Here is a 20671-nt window from a genome sequence, read left to right on the forward strand (position 1 = left end):
CATTGTTATACCCCACCATTCCATCCACAGGGGTTCAGCTGTTCTCTACCATCATTTAATTCTTGTAAGCGCTTACAGTGTTATTCCTTTATTTTTCATTCATTCATTACATTTCTATCCCCCTATTTTTAATCCAAGGAGCTGAAGGTGGCGCACATGGCAGGTTCCTCCCTCCTAATTTAATCCCCACAACCAGCCCAAGGTCACCCCATGAGCTTCACAGCCCAAGTCCAACACGCTAACCACTATACAGCACCTGCATTTAACACCAGCTTGCTCTTAAAAGTTATTAAACTTATACACTGCCTTCGTCCATAGATCTCAGGTTAACAACATAAAAATGCAAGATAAAAATACAAAATATATAAGAAAAATAAGAACAGGAAAAAACCTGATAACTCCCCCTCCACGCACAAAACACATTTAAAAAGATATTGGTTGTTAGTCAGCCAAAGGCTTGGTTGAAAGAGAACATTTTCAGCTGGCACCTGAAGGTGTATAATGAAGAGGCCAGGCGAGCCTCCCAGGGCAGAGCGTTCCACAAACTGCAGAAAAGGCCTGATCCTGTGTTGTCCTTCTGAAGTCCTGCTGCTGGCATGGTCCTGATTGAAGGCGAAAGCGAGTGGCAGAATTGGCTTCCCACATTTCATAAAAGGAACTTTTGCTGCTGGTTTCCAAAAGCTGCAATATGTTTTTGACTGGGCAGGGAGGAGGAGGGTGGCAAGCCGAGAGCCATTTTCTACTGCCCAAAGCTGTGGGGCTGGAAGAGGACAAGAATTTATCTTAATTTCAAAAAACACACAATACACTACCCTCTTCTGTCCTCCAAGCCAGCTTTGCTCTCTAACTTTCCACCCTACACCCAAAGCCAGGCATCTTGTTTACAATACAAAAAGGGGGCTTTGTACTGGGCCCCCAAACTTGAGGGATGACAACTATTGAGATTTGTGATTTGCAAGTTATGTGTGGTGCTGTGGGTTAAACCACAGAGCCTAGGGCTTGCCGATCAGAAGGTCGGCGGTTCAAATCCCTGCGACGGGGTGAGCTCCCGTTGCTGGGTCCCTGCTCCTGCCAACCTAGCAGTTCAAAAGCACGTCAAAGTGCAAGTAGATAAATAGGTACTGCTCTGGCGGGAAGCTAAACGGCGTTTCCTTGCACTGCTCTGGTTCGCCAGAAGTGGCTTAGTCCTGCTGGCCACATGACCCGGAAGCTGTACGCCGGCTCCCTCGGCCAGTAAAGCAAGATGAGCGCCACAACCCCAGAGTCGGTCATGACTGGACCTAATTGGCCACCCTTAACGTTTTGGTTGGCCAGAGGAGACCCCCACCCCCTTGCTTGCTCACCTGTGCGACTTCCAGCCTCTCAGTTGCTGAGTTTGGAGTCCAGCGTTTCGCTCTTGGTCTGTGGACCCAATTGGGAGAGACAGGAGGGTGAGTAAACCGGCCCTACCATTTTACTGTTGCCCCTGGATTCCACCTGGCAGCATCCCAGGAAGCAGTGGGGAGACCCTGCTCTGGCTCCCCTGCCTTCCCTCACCCACCCCCCCAAAGCCCCGGGGAGAGAGAAGCCCCTTCACTCAGCAGCAAGGAGGATAGCCTAAGGACCTAAGAAGAACCTGATGGCTCGGGCCATGGGGCCATCTAGTCCAGCCAAATTCCCGTAAAAAAACTAAGACTGATAGACTGCTTCTGGAGTTGGAGGTTCTGTAAGAGTATTGGAAGAGCATGCTACATCCGGCCAATGGCCCATCTAGTCCAGCATCCTGGTGGCTGACCATATGCCCGTGGGAAGCGGGATCTGAGCGCAAGAGCATCGCTCTCCCTTCCTGTGGCTTCCAGAAACTGGGTTTCAGAAGCATTGCTGCCTCTGATTATGGAGGCAGAGCAGAGCCATCTGGCCACTGTGATCCACGCGACGGTCACCTCCACCTTGACTACTGTAACTCGCTCTACATGGGGCTGCCCTTGAGACTGACCCAGAAACTCCAGCAGGTGCAGAATGTTGCGGCAAGACTCCTTACGGGGTCCTTGCTGCAGGATCACATTCACCTGGTGCTATACCAGCTGCACTGGCTCCCGGTGGAGTACAGGATCAGGTTTAAGGTGCTGGTTTTAACCTTTAAAGCCCTTCACGGCCTAGGACCCTCGTACCTACGAGACTGCCTCTCCTGGTATGTCCCACGGAGGACCCTACGGTCTTCAAACAAAAACATCTTGGAGGTCCCAAGCCCCAGGGAGATTAGACTGGCCTCAACCATAGAATCCTAGAGTTGGAATAGACCACAAGGGCCATGGAGTCCAACCCCCTGCCAAGCAGGAAACACCATCAGAGCACTCCTGACATATGGTTGTCAAGCCTCTGCTTAAAGACCTCCAAAGACGGAGACTCCACCACACTCCTTGGCAGCAAATTCCACTGTCGAACAGCTCTTACTGTCAGGAAGTTCTTCCTAATGTTTAGGTGGAATCTTCTTTCTTGTAGTTTGGATCCATTGCTCCGTGTCCGCTTCTCTGGAGCAGCAGAAAACAACCTTTCTCCCTCCTCTATATGACATCCTTTTATATATTTGAACATGGCTATCATATCACCCCTTAACCTCCTCTTCTCCAGGCTAAACATGCCCAGCTCCCTTAGCCGTTCCTCATAAGGCATCGTTTCCAGGCCTTTGACCATTTTGGTTGCCCTCCTCTGGACACGTTCCAGTTTGTCAGTGTCCTTCTTGAACTGTGGTGCCCAGAACTGGACACAGTACTCCAGGTGAGGTCTGACCAGAGCAGAATACAGTGGCACTATTACTTCCCTTGATCTAGAGCCAGGCTTTTTCGGCTGTGGCCCCAATGTGGTGGAACGCTCTGTCCCAAGAGACTAGGGCCCTGCGGGTCTTGACATCTTTCCGCAGGGCCTGCAAGATGGAGCTGTTCCACCAGGCCTTTGGCCAAGGCACAGTCTGACCCCCTCTCTCCTTCTGTAATCCTCATAGAACTCCAACCCAATGGTTGCCAATAATTTGATTCTGAATTGATTTTAGAATGAATTGGTTTTAGAATGCTGTGTTACTTTTATTGTTGTTAGCCGCTCTGAGCCCGGCTTTGGCCGGGGAGGGCGGGATATAAATAAATTATTATTATTATTATTATTATTATTAGCCATCGATAGCCCTGTCCTCCTCCATGAATTTGTCTCATCCTCTTTTCAAGCCATCCAAGTTGGTGGGTGTCCCTGTCTTCTGTGGCAGGGAGTTCCATAGTTTATTAACTGCGTGAAGAAGCGCTTTCTTTGCTGCTAAGGTTATTGATGGAGCTGGGCCTCTGGAAAAGCTGTAGGAAAGGGTTGTGGCAAGAAGAAGCTCTTGAGACTTCTCCAGAGGGGGAGCCGGCTGCAAGGGGCAGGTAAGCAGATTCTGGATAAATAGGAGGCCGAAGCAAAGGGCCTCAGCAAAGGATCTACGGCCTCCAAGCCTGGACGCCAGGCGAAAGGGGAGGTGGCAGTTCATTCCCAGCGAAGCCGGTGGTGCGAAGGCAGGGAAGTGGAGGAACAGCTGGGACCTTGCTTACCTGAGCTGCAGGTGACTTGCACAGACGCTTGCAAAGCGCTCCCCTCACCTGCAAGAAACAGACAGTGACACCTGAGGCCATCGGAGTAACATGTGACAGTCCTGGCTATGAACACCCTCTGCTAGGGTGTTTTTGCAGTATGAACCAGCATCCCTTTCACCTCTCCATTTGCATGTCCTGTCCTGGGGGTTCATCGGTCCAAAGCGACAGTTTCCATCACCTTTTTTGTGATTGTAAGTTCTCACCTGGGGAGTGAATGATCAGCCACAATGTTCTTTAAAAAGGAGCAAAATCAACTGGGTGGTGTTCAAAGCCAGCAAGCTTCCTGAAGAAACCACTTGTGGGTCACAGCCCCTGCCCCAGAGATGTAGACGAGGCATAGGCAAACTCGGCCCTCCAGATGTTTTGAGACTACAATTCCCATCATCCCTGACCACTGGTCCTGTTAGCTAGGGATGATGGGAGTTGTAGTCCCAAAACATCTGGAGGGCCGAGTTTGCCTATGCCTGATGTAGAAGAAGCTTTTCCCCCTAAGTGCATCTCCCACCCCCATTGTGGGTCTCAGTGACTGGCAAAGATCCTTCTCTCCTGTGGGCGATGCAGTGAAAAGCCCCTCATACCTTTGTGCTTGGAACAGCCTCCACATCACCGCCCACTCCAGGTCTCTGAGACCCTCCTGGTTGGAAAAAACAAAACACTGCCAATTTGGGGAGGGGGTGCTGCTTACCTTCTTGTCCATGAGGCAGCCAAAAATCAGAATGAAGACCCCCTGTAACAGAGAGGAATGTTGCTTAGTGAAGACCCTACAGCGGTCTTAAACAAAATACTGTTCTTTTCGCTCCATAAGACGCACCTAGTTTTTAGAGGAGGAAAACAAGAAAAAAAATATTCTGAATGAAACAGTGGATGTATGATTTTTGTGGTTCATGCTGTGGCCACAGACATGTGATTTGACGGTGAGTTTGGGGTGGCCCAATGCAAAAATCCTGAGGATCCATGTGGATCCGTGCTTTGTAACTACGTTTTTGCGCCATTGCGGCCCCACGAAACAGTGGATGTGTGTTTTTTTTGGTGCAGGCTGTAGCCATGGACATGCTATGTGATCTGATGGTGAATTTGGGGTGACCCAATGTAAAATGTAAAAATCCTGAGGATCCCAATGTAAAAATCCTGAGGATCCATGGGCTTTTACCTCCCCGCTCTCAGGCAGCCTCCTTTATCTCTAGCATCCCTTATCTCCCTCCCCATCACTTGCCGATCAGCTGCTTCCTTTCAACACCCCCTTCCCTCTTGTTTGCCTCTGTGTCTTTTCCTTAGCTGGAGCAGTTTTCTGCTCCTCCTTTTCTTCTAATTTCTCTCCTCATTGCTTTAGTCTTCCTGTCTCCTCTCCTTGCAAGTTTGCTGTCTTTACCTCCCCGCTCTCGGGCAGCCTCCTTTATTGCTAGTGTCTCTTATCTCGCTCCCCGATCGCTTGCCAATTAGCGGCTTTGTTTCAACACACACTTCCCTCTTTTTTTAAAAAAAAAAGCATGACCTGCTTTAAGATGCACAGACATTTCCCCTTACTTTTAAGGAAGAAAAAAGTGCATCTTATGGAGCGAAAAATATGGTACTTCAGAGTCTGCCCTCTGGGATATTTGAAGATTCACCCACCCAAAAACAAGTCTTTCCTCATTCCTAAAAAAACTTTGACGTGAACCAGTTTTTAACTCTGTGAGTAGATCGCAGTCTCTTGGGAACTGGCTACCCCTGTCCTATCTCATCTCAGTCTCATCTTACCCAGGCCAAATTTACCCAGCTCCTTCAACTGCTCATCAGGCTTGGTTTCCAGAGACTTGATCATCTTGGTCTCCCTCCTCTGCCCACCTTCCAGCTTGTCAATATCCTTCTGAAATGGTGGCACCCAGAACTGGACACAGTATTCTAGGTGGGGGTCTGACCAAGATAGAATAGAGTGGGACTATGACTTCTCTTGATCTGGACACTGTACTCGATGTAGCCTAGAATAGCATTCTCCTTTTTTGCTGCTGCATCACATGGTTGGCTTGTGTTCAGCTTGTGGTCTACTAACACCCCGAGATTCTTTTCACATGTGCTGTTGTCAAGCCAGGTGTTCCCCATCCTATATTTGTGCATCTGGTTCTTCTTGCCTAATCGCAGAACCTTGCATTTGTCCCTATTAAAATTAATTCTGTTAGTTTGGGCGCCGCAACCCCAGAATCGGCTGCGACTGGACCTAACGGTCAGGGGTCCCTTTACCTTTACCTCCCAGTTACCTTGCTTCTGAGCCAACCTGTGTGGCAGCACTCTGACTCCCAGTTACACAAACACACACACACACAATTACCTTGGCCCTGCTCCACACCCACCTGGAGCGAATTGAGGATGGTAAACATGTAATGCGTGAATTGCGAGGCCTCCGAGGTCATGGTGATGACGCCCAGTCCCCACGTCAGCCCGAAGGCGGGCGTGAGGATGAGCAGGGCCTTGAAGATGCTGACCAGAGCCTTCCACTCCTCTCCCTGCGGCCCCTCGGACACCGAGGGCCTCATGAGCTTCAGCAGCACCACGAAGAGGATGAGCGCGTTGGCCGACACGACGGCCAGGACGGGCACGGAAAAGGCGTAGATGGCTTTGCTGCGGGAGGAGAGCCAGCAGACGGCCTGGTGGAGGTAGCCCCCCCGGGGCAGGAAGGCGGCCACCGTGGCCACGGCGATGGCGAAGGGGCACAGGTAGCCCAGCGAGACCATGGCGGGCAGGGCGGAGCGGGTGCTCAGCTGGTGGAAGACGAAGACCAGCTGATGGAAGAGCATCAGGGCCTGGACCAGCATCCAGAAGAACATGGCCAGGTAGCAGAAGTGGGTGAAGAAGGCGGCCGCCACGCACAGCTTGCTCTCGGGGTCGGACGCCAGGCGAGAGGCGCCCAGGAACCAGAAGCTGCCCATCAGCAGAGACAGGGCGATGTTGACTAGCGTGGTGTAGCGGAAGTAAGCCACCTGGGGAACGGGAGAAGGCTGGTCAGGGTGAGAGGCGGCCAGGCAGGCCTCAGGGGGCCCTAGAATCACAGGTTTGTAAAGTTGGGAGGGAACCCCAAAGGTCATGTAGCCCAACCCCACAACGCGGGAACCACACAGCTGAAGAATCCCTGATAGGTGGCCCTCCAACCTCAGTTTAAAAACCTCCAATGAAGGAAACTTTAATAGTGCTGTGCTGTTTTTTATTGTCTGTATTTTAATAGGTGTGTTTTTTTATATTGTTTTAATTCTGTTAGAGTTTATAATGATTATCTTTGATATGTTTTTAGATTTTTGTAGCTAACAAGACCAGCGGTCAGGGATGATGGGAATTGTAGTCCAAAACATCTGGAGGGCCGAAGGTTGCCTATGCCTGATGCAAGTCATGGGCCCCGCCTGCTAACCTGCTCCCTCAAATATCACTGGTTTGCTCCTTTCTATATATAGGGTGCCGACATTCTGCATGGACTGGTTGTAAGGCAACATGCACAAATGGCTTGAGATACCTATTAGGTCCATAAATGACCATATAGCATCTATTCAACACAAAAATCAGTGACAATTTGTTGTTGACAAAGGACAGCTGGACATATAAAGGGCCCCATTACCTTCAGGAGCTTGGGGCCGCATGAAACCTAAATCCGGCCCTGCCTTTCCCCCCAACTCCAAATTTCGGAATGGCACAGCCTGTTTGTCTCTCACCTTGTTCTTCACCACCGAAGTCCAGACGAGGTAGTAGATGGCGAGGGTGGCAATGAGAGCCAGGATTGAGGCGCAGACCCCGAAGGTGCCCAGGAAGGTCAGGGCGAAGCTGTCTGGCACAGGATGGGCAGACATGAGAATGGAGAAGGAAGTCAGGTGGCGGCAGGTGCACTTGGTGGCGGTTTCAGCGCCGGAAGTCTGGCACCCCTCAGCTGACCAGCCGCCAACCCTGCCATGCAGGCTGTGGTCCCAGAACACACACTGTGCCACCCTCTCCTCCTCGTCTTCCTCCTCCTGCCCTTCGCCGGTGCCGTTCCAGTGGCCAAAGGTCATCTGCACCTCCACCTGCGAGACGCTCCCGTTGGAAGCCGTGACGGAGTTGGACATCACTAAGCTGCCCAGCCTAGCCTTGGCGCCACGGCTGCCTGGCATGATTCTGCCCAGCTTCTTCAGCACCAGGCTGGTGACGGTGACGTTCTGCCCGCAGCGCAGCAACTCCTCCTCCTCAATGTGGATGCGGAGAGGGGGGTCAGTGTCGAAGCCCTTGTTGAAGTCCTCAAACTCAGGGCCCATCTGGGCGCTTTGGAGCTCAAGGTTGGGGAGCGTCAAGTTGTAGGGGCTGCCCGAGGGCGGCAGGAGGAGGCTGGCGAGGTTCTCGATGGACTGCAGGAGCCTGGAAGCGGCTGACGGGCTCAGGGCTTCCACCACAGACCACTCCGGCCCCGGGTCTACGTCGAGAATCGTGTTGGCAGCAGCCAGCAAATTCTGAAAGCAGAAGGAGGCATTTCCTCATTCACCTTGGTCACGGTTAGAATTGTAGAAGCGCTGGAAGGGACCCACAAGGGTCATCTAGTGCAACCCCAGAAATGCAGGCGTCGCAGCTAAACAATCACTGGCCGATGGCCAAGTCTTGCAGTGAGAGGTGGTCAAGGAATCAGTGAGCGGACTTTCCTGGGGTGAGGCTGGGTGCTCACTGAAAGCCTCCCTCCCTCCCTATTTCTTGGCAACAATAAGGCCAGAAACTATGCAGAACTTGTCAACAACATGCTGACTGCTTTCAGAAACCTGGGCTAATAATAATAATAATAATAATAATAATAATAATAATAATAATAAATAATAAATTTTATTTATATCCCGCCCTCCCCAGCCGAAGCCGGGCTCAGGGCGGCTAACAACACTAAAACAGTACAACATTATAAATACATTCTAAAAATTAATTAAAATACAAATTGATGGCAACCATAGACTAAAGCTTTGTAGAGATTGCCAAAGGAGGGAGTCAGGCTGCGCCCTGACCAAAGGCCAGGTGGAACAGCTCTGTCTTACAGGCCCTGCGAAAAGATGTCAAGTCCTGCAGGGCCCTTGTCTCTTGCGACAGGGCGTTCCACCAGGTTGGAGCCGCAGCCGAAAAAGCTCTGGCTCTAGTTGAGGCCAGCCTAACCTCTCTGTGGCCTGGGACCTTCAAGATGTTTTTATTTGAAGACCGTAAGTTCCTCTGTGGGGCTACAACGTGAGTGTCAAGATGCACTACTAAGTTAAGGGCTTTATATCCCCACAGTAACATATCGAACTTGGCCGATTAGCCAATCAGCAGTCAGTGCAGATATAAAAATATAATAATAATTTATTATTTATACCCCACCCATCTGGCTGAGTTTCCCCAGCCACTCTGGGCGGCTCCCAATCGAGTGTTAAAAACAATACAGCATGAAATATTAAAAACTTCCCTAAACAGGGCTGCCTTCAGATGTCTTCTAAAAATAGGATTGTTGTTTATTTCCTTGACATCTGGTGGGAGGGTGTTCCACAGGGCGGGTGCCACTACCGAGAAGGCCCTCTGTCTGGTTCCCTGTAACTTGGCTTCTCGCAGGGAGGGAACCGCCAGAAGGCCCTCAGAGATGGACCTCAGTGTCCAGACAGAACGATGGGGGTGGAGATGCTCCTTCAGGTATATTGAGGCCGTTTAGGGTTTTCAAGGTCAGCACCAACACTTTGAATTGTGCTCGGAAACGTACTGGGAGCCAATGCAGATATCTCAGAACCGGTGTTATGTGGCCTCGGCGGCTGCCCCCAGTCACCAGCCTGGCTGCCGCATTCTGGATTAATTGCAGTTTCCGGGTCACCTTCAAAGGTAGCCCCACATAGAGCGCATGGCAGCAGTCCAAGCGGGAGATAACCAGAGCATGCACCTCTCTGGAGAGACAGATCCCTGAGGACAGGGGTTGTGATGCAATTGTGCTGCAGCATCCTGCACTGATTCCAGCTTCCGGATCAAGCCCAAGGATAAGCCCCCTGCCGAGTGCTTTGCAGGAATCCCACCCCAAAGTCCTTCCCTCCCAGGGTGCTGCTACTCACAGCCACAACGCTGCTCTCCAGGCGCATCTGGGCTCCCAGCGCCACCTCCGAGATGATGTCCATCGTGTCGAGCACAGCCAGGAGGTCTCGGGGGTTTTTGCCCTGGATGTTCCCGGACTCGGTCTCCGCCTTCAGCCAGTCTATCATCCAAGGGACCTCCGTTTGGGGGCTGCCCAGCCCTGCCTGGAGCAGCTGCACACAAACAGAGCAGGGAGAATATTAGACCAAAGGTGGCTTCCTATGGAACTCATTGCCACTGGATGCCACAATACCCACTGGCTGTTAAAAAAATACAAGCTGGAACATGTGCAGAGATGGGCGGTCGAGAACGTAAAGGTTCTGCAAACCGAGCCTTATTGAAGGAGTTGTGGATGTTTTGCCTGGAGAAGAGGAGGCTGAAAGGAGATATTAGAGCCATCTTTAAATATCTGATGGGCTGTCACATGGAAATCATAGAATCATAGAATCATAGAGTTGGAATAGACCACAAAGGCCATCGAGTCCAACCCCCTGCCAAGCAGGAAGCACCATCAGAGCACTCCTGACATATGGTTGTCAAGCCTCTGCTTAAAGACCTCCAAAGAAGGAGACTCCACCACACTCCTTGGCAGCAAATTCCACTGTCAAACAGCTCTTACTGTCAGGAAGTTCTTCCTAATGTTTAGGTGGAATCTTCTTTCTTGTAGTTTGGATCCATTGCTCCGTGTCCGCTTCTCTGGAGCAGCAGAAAACAACCTTTCTCCCTCCTCTATATGACATCCTTTTATATATTTGAACATGGCTATCATATCACCCCTTAACCTCCTCTTCTCCAGGCTAAACATGTCCAGCTCCCTTAGCCGTTAATCACTTTGAGGTTAATCACTGGTTAATCACTTTGAGGTTTTATTTTTTCGTTTCATTACAAGCTCTACTGAAAAATGTAAAAAATAATTACCAACCATAAACTGTTGGCAAACAGGACAAATGCATATTCAGATGTTTAAAGCCTTGTATGCAGTAATAATAATAATAATAATAATAATAATAATAATAATAATAATAATATTTACACAACGCCCACTCTGGGCGGCTTGCAGCATATCTAAAAAATATAATTAAAACATCAAGCATAAAAAATTTAATCATGCACATGGCATCAGAACAGACTTGGGAAATCTTTTACATTACAGATTAAGCTCACATTCTTAATATTGTTAATTAAATTTACGTCCACAGGGTGTACTCCAGTCTACAGTGTTAAAATTATTTCTTCATAGTTGCTGTTGTGACTGAGACAGAGAGGAGATTAGGGTGGATGAACGATAGAGATCAAGACCGTACAGAGTGAAACATGTCTTTCTTTGTTATTCTTGAGTTAAGCATTTAAGTGCTAGATGCCACATATCTTGGGTCCAAGTTCCCATGGGGGGGGCGTTTCCACCCCAGTTGGAAGCAACTATTTGTCTCACGGTTGCCATAAAAAGTAAGACCAACCCTTTAGGCTCAACATTGGGAAGCAGTATAAGGAGTCTCTATAGGAGTATATTGTATTTTAAAATGGGGTTTCAGAGTTTTTAGGGGGTTTTGAATGTCTTATGTAGATTTTTCAATTTCATTGTTCTGTAGGGGACAATGACAATAAAGATATCATTTCGTATCGATATCGTTTCCCATTGATAGCAGAGCTAACATGGGAACAGGTACAAGAATTTGGCCCATAATGATGGCAGACCAAATTTATGGAATATGCAGAGATGGCAAGACTGACGGGAAAGATCAGGAACCAGGAAGATCAAGTACCGTCATACCTCGGGTTGAATGTGCTTCGGGATGAGAATTATTCGGGATTAGCTGCTTGCGCATGCGCAGATGCTCAAAGTGACATCATGCGCATGCGCAGAAGTGCCAAAACATGACCCACGCACGCGCAGACACAGGTTACGTTTGCTTCTAGATGCGAACGGGGCTCCGCAGTGTTTGCAACCCACGTCTGTGTATGCACGGGTTGCAATTCGGCGCTTCTACACATGCACAAAGTGCAATTTAAAGCTTCTGCGCATGCGCAACCGCCAAAACCCGGAAGTAACCCGTTCTGGTACTTCCGGGTTTCGGTGTCCGTAACCCAAAAAAACACAACCTGAAGTGGCTGTAACCCAAGGTATGACTGTATATAAACTGTATATAGACTGTATATAGGTATGTGTGTATATAATAATAATAATAATAATAATAATAATAATAATAATAATAATAGTTTATTATTTATACCCCGCCCATCTGGCTGGGTTTCCCCAGCCACTCTGGGTGGCTTCCAACTGAATATTAAAAACAGTACAGCATTAAACATTAAAAACCTCCCTAAAGAGGGCTGCCTTCAGATGACTTTTAAAAGTAAAATAGTTGTTTATTGCTTTGACATCGGCTGGGAGGGCGTTCCACAGGGCGGGCGCCACTACCGAGAAGGCCCTCTGTCTGGTTCCCTGTAACCTTACTTCTCGCAATGAGGGAACTGCCAGAAGGCCCTCGGCGCTGGATCTCAGTGTCCGGGCTGAACGATGGGGGTGGAGACTTCAGGTATACTGGACCGAGGCCATTTAGGGCTTTAAAGGTCAGCACCAACACTTTGAATTGTGCTCGGAAACGTACTGGGAGCCAATGCAGATCTCTCAGAACCGGTGTTATGTGGTCCCGGCGGCCACTCCCAGTCACCAGTCTAGCTGCTGCATTCTGGATTAATTGCAGTTTCCGGGTCACCTTCAAAGGTAAACCCACGTAGAGCGCATTGCAGTAGTCCAAGCGGGAGATAACTAGAGCATGCACCACTCTGGCAAGACAGGTAGGGTCTTAGCCTGCGTACCAGATGGAGCTGGCAAACAGCTGCCCTGGACACAGAACTGACCTGCGCCTCCATGGACAGCTGTGAGTCCAAAATGACTCCCAGGCTGCGCACCTGATACTTCAGGGGCACAGTTACCCCATTCAGGACCAGGGAATCCCCCACACCCGCCCGCCCCCTGTCCCCCAAAAACAGTGCTTCTGTCTTGTCAGGATTCAACCTCAATCTGTTAGCCGCCATCCATCCTCCAACAATATATATATAGAGAGAGAGAGAGAAGCCCAGAAGAATCCACCCGTTACCTGGGCCTCGTGCAACCCAGACAGCAGTTGATGATTTGTGCAGTTGTCTTGGACATTTTCCCAGGTCCCTCCAGGAGAGCAGGACCGCAGCATCTTTCCATCGGTCCCCTCGGGACACAGGAGTTCAGCCACCTGCCCTGCCTTCGTGGCATCCCACCTGCCTGTGGAGTTCTCACCGGGGCAGAAGCGATCTCCAGCTGTGGCACAAGAAACACACATGCACAGGCAGAAATAGCCTTCATGGAACACGTCCAGCTCTCAAAGGAGTGCCAGAAATGCGCAGACTCTGTGTCCACCAGTTCCCCCGTCTCCCCGTTACCTTGAATCGGGCCCACAGACACTGTGGTCTGCACTGTTCCCAGGCGGTCGCTTTCAAATGTGCACTGGTAGGCGGTGTCAGCGCTGGGGCAGGAACTCAGGGCGAGGAAGTGGCAGAGTGGGTCTCCGTTGCCCCCCAGGCGAACTGCGGAGAGAGAAGGGGTCAGATGCTCAGGGCAGGGAGGGTGGGAAGAAGGAAGGGAAAGATCTGGTGGGGGGATGTAGGGGTGCAGATATCCAGAGTGTGGGGGTCAGGTGGGATTGCTATGAGGAATTATGAAATATGGAGCAAGCCATTGTGTCCACTATGAAAGCATGGCGTTGACTGGGTTTGATTCAGTCAATAGTTTCTGATCAAATCCCACAGGCCTCTGCATCTCTGCCAGTGGCGTAGCGTGGGTTGTCAGCACCCGGGGCAAGGCAAGTAATTTGTGCCCCCTAACCCTGAGTGAGCCAGGTAGGGGCAGAGAGCTGCGAGTGCGAGCATGCCCCCCCCAACAGATGTTGCGCCCGGTGCAGCCAGCCCCCCCTGCACCCCCCACGCTATGCCACTGATCTCTGCCATTTGCTTTCTCTACAGCTGACAGGAACGTATAAGCATTCCAAATCCACAGGCCAGTTGCTTCATCAGGCGTCCTCAGTACATAAAGATAGTAGGTTACTCTGATGTAGTTTAATCTTTAGATAGAACTTAAGTCCAAGAATCTTAAAAAGCAGAGACATCACCTTGCCAAAACGGTCCGTATAGCTAAAGCTCTGGTTTTCCCAGTAGGGATGTATGGAAGTGAGAGCTGGACCATCAAGAAGGCTGATCGCCGAAGAATGGATGCTTTTGAATTCTGGTGCTGGAGGAGACTCTTGAGAGTCCCATGGACTGCAAGAAGATCCAACCTCTCCATTCTGAAGGAAATCAGCCCTGAGTGCTCACTGGAAGGACAGATCCTGAAGCTGAGGCTCCAAGACCTTGGCCACCTCATGAGAAGAGAAGTCTCCCTGGAAAAGACCCTGATGTTGGGAAAGATGGAGGGCAGAAGGAGAAGGGGACGACAGAGGACGAGGTGGTGGGACAGTGTTCTGGAAGCTACGAACATGAGTTTGACCAAACTGTGGGAGGCAGTGGAAGACAGGAGGGCCTGGCATGCTCTGGTCCAGGGGGTCACCAAGAGGCGGACACGACTAAACAACTAAACAACAACAAATGCTGGCAATCCCAAGTGGGGAAAGTTTCTGCTGCGCTCAGGTCCTGTTTCTGGGCACCCGGCTGGCAACTCTGTGGGGAGGGAGTTCCACAATTTGGGGGCCACCACCGAGAAGGCCCTCATCTGGGCCACACACATTAATGCACGGACTTCTGAGGGGGGAAGAACTACCAGGAGCTCCCCCTCTGCTATCTTAACACCCTCCTTGCGAGGTTGCATCACCCCACATGCACCCACAAGACCCCCTGCGATCAGCAGAATTGTCCAGACCACCTTAGACCTGTTTCCCACTCGCAAGAAATTGGTGGTTTAGTGTGGCAGCACCTGCACTTTGGAAGTCCCTGCCTCTAGAGTTCAAGCAGGGGTCTGAAAAGATCTTTGTTTCAACTAGCCTTCCCAGACGCTGAGAAAGTTGTGCATCTTAATCTGTTTTAGTCTTTTAATTTTTGTATATTTAAAAGCATTGCATTTTTTTCCTTGTCTTATCCTTTTGGAAACCACTTTGAGTTTTCATTGTTGTTGTTTGTTTACCATCAAGCCGTGCATTAATTTTATGAAATACTACTACTACTACTACTACTACTACTACTACTACTAATTTATTTATTTATTTATTTATTTATTTATTTATTTATTTATACCCCGCCCTCCCCGGCCAGAGCTGGGCTCAGGGCGGCTAACACCAATAAAATAAAATCACAGTAAAAACATAATAGGGGAGGGGAAGAGGGAGGGGAAAAAAACCAATTTAAAATACAGGTTAAAATGCAATTTAAAATTCAGCTTAATTTAAAATGCACTTTAAATAAAACAGCTGTGCAGAATGCCCATCCAGGCTGCCGGGCCTCACCAGCTGCTCCCTCCCCTCCCTCGCCCACCTGGGTCTGGGGCACCTGGGTTCCAGGATGCTCTCAGCTCTCCTCCTCTGTTCCGGACGCAGCACTGCAGAGTCAGGCCCTCAGGGGAGCTGCAGTTCATGGAGAGCTGCGACCGTGTCTGGATGAGGTCCGCCGCCCCGAGGGGAACGATCACCTCCCTGGTCAGCTCGTGCATGGCGTTTTCGTACAAGTAGCGGCAGATGTATTTTCCTGTAGGAGACACGTGTCAGAACTGGGAGCCAGAATCCGAGACCTGCAGAGTTGGAAGGGGGGTTCCCCAAAGGGCATCTAGTCCAACCCCAGGCAGTGCAGGAACCGCAGCTCTTGGAAGTTCTCTCCTGGTGTGGAACTGGGAATCACGGGCCACCCCTGCATGTGGGCAGGGTCCTCCAGGTAAGATCCTGCACATACATAGGAACGCCAACTCCTCGGCTTAGCAGATGTCAAAGAGAACAACAACTACCAGACTTTTAGAAGACATCTGAAGGCAGCCCTGTTTAGGGAAGCTTTTAATGTTTGATGGACTACTGTGTTTTAATATTTTGTTGGAAGCTGCCCAGAGTGGCTGGGGAAACCCAGCCAGATGGGTGGGACATAAATAATAAATCATCATCATCATCATCATCATCATTTGAGATAACTGCATCGCAGGGGGCTGGACTAGATGACTCTCAGGGTCCCTTCCCACCCTAAAGTTCTATGCTTTTTAATACAATACAATAAATAAGATGCAGTCCTTCTGTTTCAGTTCAACACCAGAGCCTTGCCCGCCCACCACGGGCACATGCGCGTAGCCAGGATTTATGTTGCGGGGGGCAGAACCTCAGTTATTGTTACAGTGGCACCTTGGTTCTCAAACGCCTTGGTACTCAAACAACTTGGAACCCAAACACTGCAAACCCAGAAGTAAGTGTTCCAGATTGCAAACATTTTTCAGAAGCCAAATGTGCTCCGTTTTGAGTGTTACGCTTCCAATTTGAGTGCCACACTTCCGTTTTGAGTGTTACGCTGAGGTCTGTCTGTTTTTGCTATTTATTTTGCGTTTTCATTTTTGCGGCTCTTTTGTTTTGTTTTTGTGCCATTGTGGAACCCAGTTCAGCTACCAATTGATTGACTGTGTGACTGAAGTACACTGTTTATTGCTTTCATTTTATGGATCAATGGTCTCGTTAGACAGTAAAATTCATGTTAAATCGCTGCTTTAGGGGTTGTATTTAAAAGTCTGGAATGGATTAATCCATTTTGCATTCCTTTCTATGGGAAAGCGTGCCTTGGTTTTGGAACACTTTGGTTTTAGAACGGACTTCTGGAACAGATTATGTTTGAGAACCAAGGTACAGTCATACCTCATGTTACATCTGCTTCATGTTACGTTCTTTCAGGTTACGTCCCGCGGTGACCCCGAAGTACCAGAAAGGGTTACTTCTGGGTTTCGCTGCTCGCGCATGTACAGAAGCGCAAAATGACGTCACGCGCATGCACAGAAGCGGCAAATCGCTACCCGCGCGTGCGCAGACGCGCCGCTGCGGGTTGTGCTCTTTTCATTTTGCGAACGGGCCTCCGGAACGGATCCTGTTCGCAACCAGAGGTACCACTGTACCACTGTATTGATTTTTTATTGATTATTGGGGGGGGGAGAGCTGCCCCCCTGCCCCCCCCGGCTACGCCCATGCACAGACACATATTTAGACCGAAATCATTCTTTCCATAGAGAGAGGGGAGAGCGATACAGCACCAGCCCAGTCCGGGGAGACGGAGGAGAGCCTCAGCTCCACCTCAGAGCCGTTCTGCAGCAGAGTCACTTGCGTCCCATTGAAGATTTCCTTAGCTCCCTGGGAGCTGAGCAGGTAGATCTTCACCTCCGTGGCTCCATCCTTCAGGCTGAAGGAGAGGGTCAGGTCTTGGTCAGCCCCGCCAGAGGCCACTTCCGGAGGCAGCTGCTGGCTGTCTGCAACTAGAAGGGATGGGATGTCAGTGTGGCGCAGCTGTTAGAGTGTCGGACTAGGAGAGGCCCGAATTCGAATCCTCCCACTCAGCCAGGGAGCTTCCATTGGGCGACACTGGGCCAGTCCCTGCCTCTCTCAGCCTAGCCCACCTCCCAGAGGTGTCGGGGGGGGGTTAGGTTAAGAGAGGGAAAGAAGCATTCTGTCCCTTTCCCGCTCCCCTTTAATTACCATTATTATTGGACCAGAGATTCTTAGAAGACTGGAATAAATATACAAACTATTTGAAAAGCAACTGTAATGAACAGATTACGCTAGTGCGACTGCAAGAAGTTCTGTAAGGAGGACTATTTGAAGTATTGCAAGAAAGACTATGAAGAGAACTATTAGTTAGTGATAATTAAGAGTAACAGAGAAATTAAGAAATGCAGAATAAGTGATAAAGAACGGAAAAGCATCAGAGGTGGTTGATGGAAGTCTAAAATACTGTATTGTATAAGATAAGAAGTTACCGTATTTTTTGCTCTATAAGACTCACTTTTTCCCTCCTAAAAAGTAAGGGGAAATGTGTGTGCGTCTTATGGAGCGAATGCAGGCTGTGCAGCTATCCCAGAAGCCAGAACAGCAAGAGGGATTGCTGATTTCACTGCACATCAATCCCTCTTGCTGTTCTGGCTTCTGAGATTCAGAATATTTTTTTTCTTGTTTTCCTCCTCCAAAAACTACCGTATTTTTCGCCCTATAGGACGCACTTTTCCCCCTCCAAAACGGAAGGGGAAATCTGGGTGCGTCCTATGGGGAGAATGCAGGCTTTCGCTGAAGCTTGGAGAGCGAGAGGGGTCGGTGCGCACCGACCCCTCTCACTCTCCAGGCTTCAGGAAGACATCCGCCGCCTAGGCAGCCCTGCAGGAGTTCCCCACAGGGCTGTCTAGGCTGCGGATAGAAGCCTGCCGACTGGCAGGCGGGGCGCCCTCAAGCAGAGCGCCCCGCCCGCCAGACAGACAGACATCCGCAGCGTGGGGAGCCCTGCAGGAGTTCCCCGCAAGGCTCCCCACGCTGCAGATAGCAGCCTGCTGCCCGGCGGGCGGGCGCCCTCAAGCAGAGCGCCCCTCGCGCCGGGCAGACATCCGCAGCGTGCGGAGCCCTGCAGGAATTCCCCACAGGGCTCCCCACGCTGCGGATAGCAGCCTGCTTCCCGGAGCGTCGGGCGCCCTGAAAGCAGAGAGTCCGGCGCTTCGGGAACACATCCGCAGCATGGGGAGCCTTGCAGGAGTTCCCCGCAAGGCTCCCCACGCTGCGGATAGCAGCCTGCCGCCCGGCGGGCGGGGCGCCCTCAAGCAGAGCGCCCCTCGTGCCAGGCATACATCCGCAGCGTGGGGAGCCCTGCAGGAGTTCCCCGCATGGCTCCCCACATTGTGGATAGCAGCCTGCCGCCCGGCGCGCAGAACACCCTGAAGCAGAACACCCCTTGCACCGGGCAGACATCGGCCAGCCCCACAAGCTCGGGGGACAGCAGGGAGGCGCAGCGCCGCCATCCCGCTGTTCCTCGACCTGGTTCGGTTTCCCCAACCTGCTTTTGGGGGGGAAATAAAGGAAAAATTTTTTTCCTTTATTTCCCCCCCAAAAAACTAGGTGCGTCCTATGGGAAGGAGCGTCCTATGGGACGAAAAATACGGTAGGTGCGTCTTCTGGTCTGGTACGTCTTATAGAACGAAAAATACGGTATGTTAAATGATTGTTGGAAATGATACGTAAAAAAACCAATAAAAATGTGTGTGTGTGTATAAATTACCATTATTATTAATTATCCGTTTTATTAGTCCCTTTTTTTGCCGCAACAACTCAAAGCCGCTTACAAATAAACACAAAACATAACATTAAAACCAGCCTTAACAACGAAAGCAAAGAAAAAAATCTAACCGTAATCGAGGCACTTATTTAGTTATTTATAAAGATGTTTATGTACCACTGTATCACAGAAATATATCACAGTGGTTTACAATGATAAAAAAACAGGCAGTGGGATCATACAAAAGTAAAAAAACAAGTTAAAACCATTTAAAAGTGAAGAAGGGACATTGGTTAAGCACTGTGGAAGGATGTACTGTCCACAGAGGCCCTGTGGAATAGAAAGGTTCTCAGCAGGCATTTAAAATCTGGCACAGAAGGTGCCTGTTGAATTCTCAGTGGCAGGGAGTTCCACCGGACCGGGCCGTTGACACCAAAGGGTCTGTTTCATGAACCTGGCTAGGTAGTGAGTGGGCAGCTGGTGCCGCTGTTTTAACAATGCGGCAAGAGTATTGTTAGCCCAGAAATGGAAACAAGAAGAAATTCTGATGAAAGAAGAATGGCAGACGAAATTAATGGACTATGCAGAATTGGACAAAATGGCAGGAAGGATTCGAAACCTGCGTGACCAGAGATTCACAGAAGATTGGAAGAAATATACAAACTATTTGAAGAGCAATTATAACCAACAAATTACGATAGTAGGACTACAAGAGGTTTTGTAAGGAGAAATATACAAAGTAGGAAAAGATAGAGATATTGGTTATGAGTTTTTAATGTAATAGGGGAAGTAAGAAATGCATACTAAGAGATTAGATTGGAAAATTCACAGACAGGATTGATGGAAGTAAAAAAATTGAATAAGATGTAAAAGTATGTTTAATTTTATTGTTGAAAATGGTATGTTAAAAAACTAATAAATGCACACACACACACACACACACACCCCAATGGGGTCCTATGTTCCCGGTCAGAAGTCCCTGTCAGCAATCTGGCCACAGCATTCTGCCCCAGGTGGAGTTTCCAAGCCAGACCCGAGGGCTGCCCCAGTGTACATTGCAGTGTACCGATGCCACACCAGGTGGGCTTTTGTGTACCTGTGGCCGCCTCCAGCAGCGGCAGGCAGTAGCCAGGGTCTTCGGAGGTCCAGCGGAGGCAGTCGCAAGGGGGTGTGAAGACCAGGGAGGCCGCAGCCTGGAAGAAACCCCCACACCCCTGGAAGCGAGAGCAGTCTCTGTCGCTGTACTGGAAGCCGGGGAGACAGCGGCAAGTCCGGCTGTAGCCAAACGCCATCATCTCCCACTGCCGGGGGTCACACTCTGGGGGGAGAGAGAAGGAGAAGGAGAAGGGTGGAGTCTCCTTTCTTGGAGGTCTTTAAACAGAGGCTGGGTGGCCACCTGTCGGGGGCGCTTTAGCCAAGATTATGTTAGAATTCCTGCTCCGTGATTGCAGTCATGGGATTGTTGTCTATCACATGACGGCATATGTTTTGGGAAGTGATGGAGACAGGATGTTTGTGTTACTGTGTTCCGTGAAGTGGGACTATTGTCCTTTGTTCTTTCTCTTTGCTAGCTGATGCTAGAGAGAGAGGGAGCCATGTTGCAGTGCTCCGTGTGTGTTAACAACAACAACAACAACAACAACAACAACAACAACAACAACAACAACAACAATTTATTATTTATACCCCATCCATCTGGCTGGGTTTCCCCAGCCACTCTATGCGGCTTCCAAAGAACACTAAAATACAATAACCTATTAAACATTAAAAGCTTCCCTAAACAGGGCTGCCTTCTG

The 20671-nt window shown here is 49.9% G+C and overlaps 1 protein-coding gene across 2 annotated transcripts; it reads right to left on the minus strand.

Moving 5' to 3' along the window:
* Positions 1-197: 197 nt before the first annotated feature.
* Positions 198-20433, minus strand: ADGRF3 (adhesion G protein-coupled receptor F3). Of its 2 annotated transcripts, XM_077926699.1 has the most exons (13): positions 19972-20432; positions 16879-17097; positions 15144-15353; positions 13068-13211; positions 12749-12945; positions 9629-9820; positions 7271-8035; positions 5924-6550; positions 4282-4323; positions 3715-3799; positions 3555-3602; positions 1344-1401; positions 198-760 (listed from the first exon to the last, which is right to left on the minus strand). In XM_077926699.1, the coding sequence occupies exons 1-13, from the start codon at positions 20168-20170 to the stop codon at positions 478-480; spliced, it is 3069 nt and encodes a 1022-aa protein (XP_077782825.1). In that variant the 5' UTR covers positions 20171-20432; the 3' UTR covers positions 198-477. The 2 variants fall into 2 exon arrangements, with proteins under 2 accessions (XP_077782825.1, XP_077782826.1); XM_077926700.1 differs by lacking the exon at positions 3715-3799 and having other exon boundaries at positions 674-760; positions 19972-20433.
* Positions 20434-20671: the final 238 nt, after the last annotated feature.

The sequence above is a fragment of the Podarcis muralis genome, chromosome 3 (assembly GCF_964188315.1).
Source record: "Podarcis muralis chromosome 3, rPodMur119.hap1.1, whole genome shotgun sequence".
Lineage (NCBI taxonomy): Eukaryota > Metazoa > Chordata > Lepidosauria > Squamata > Lacertidae > Podarcis > Podarcis muralis.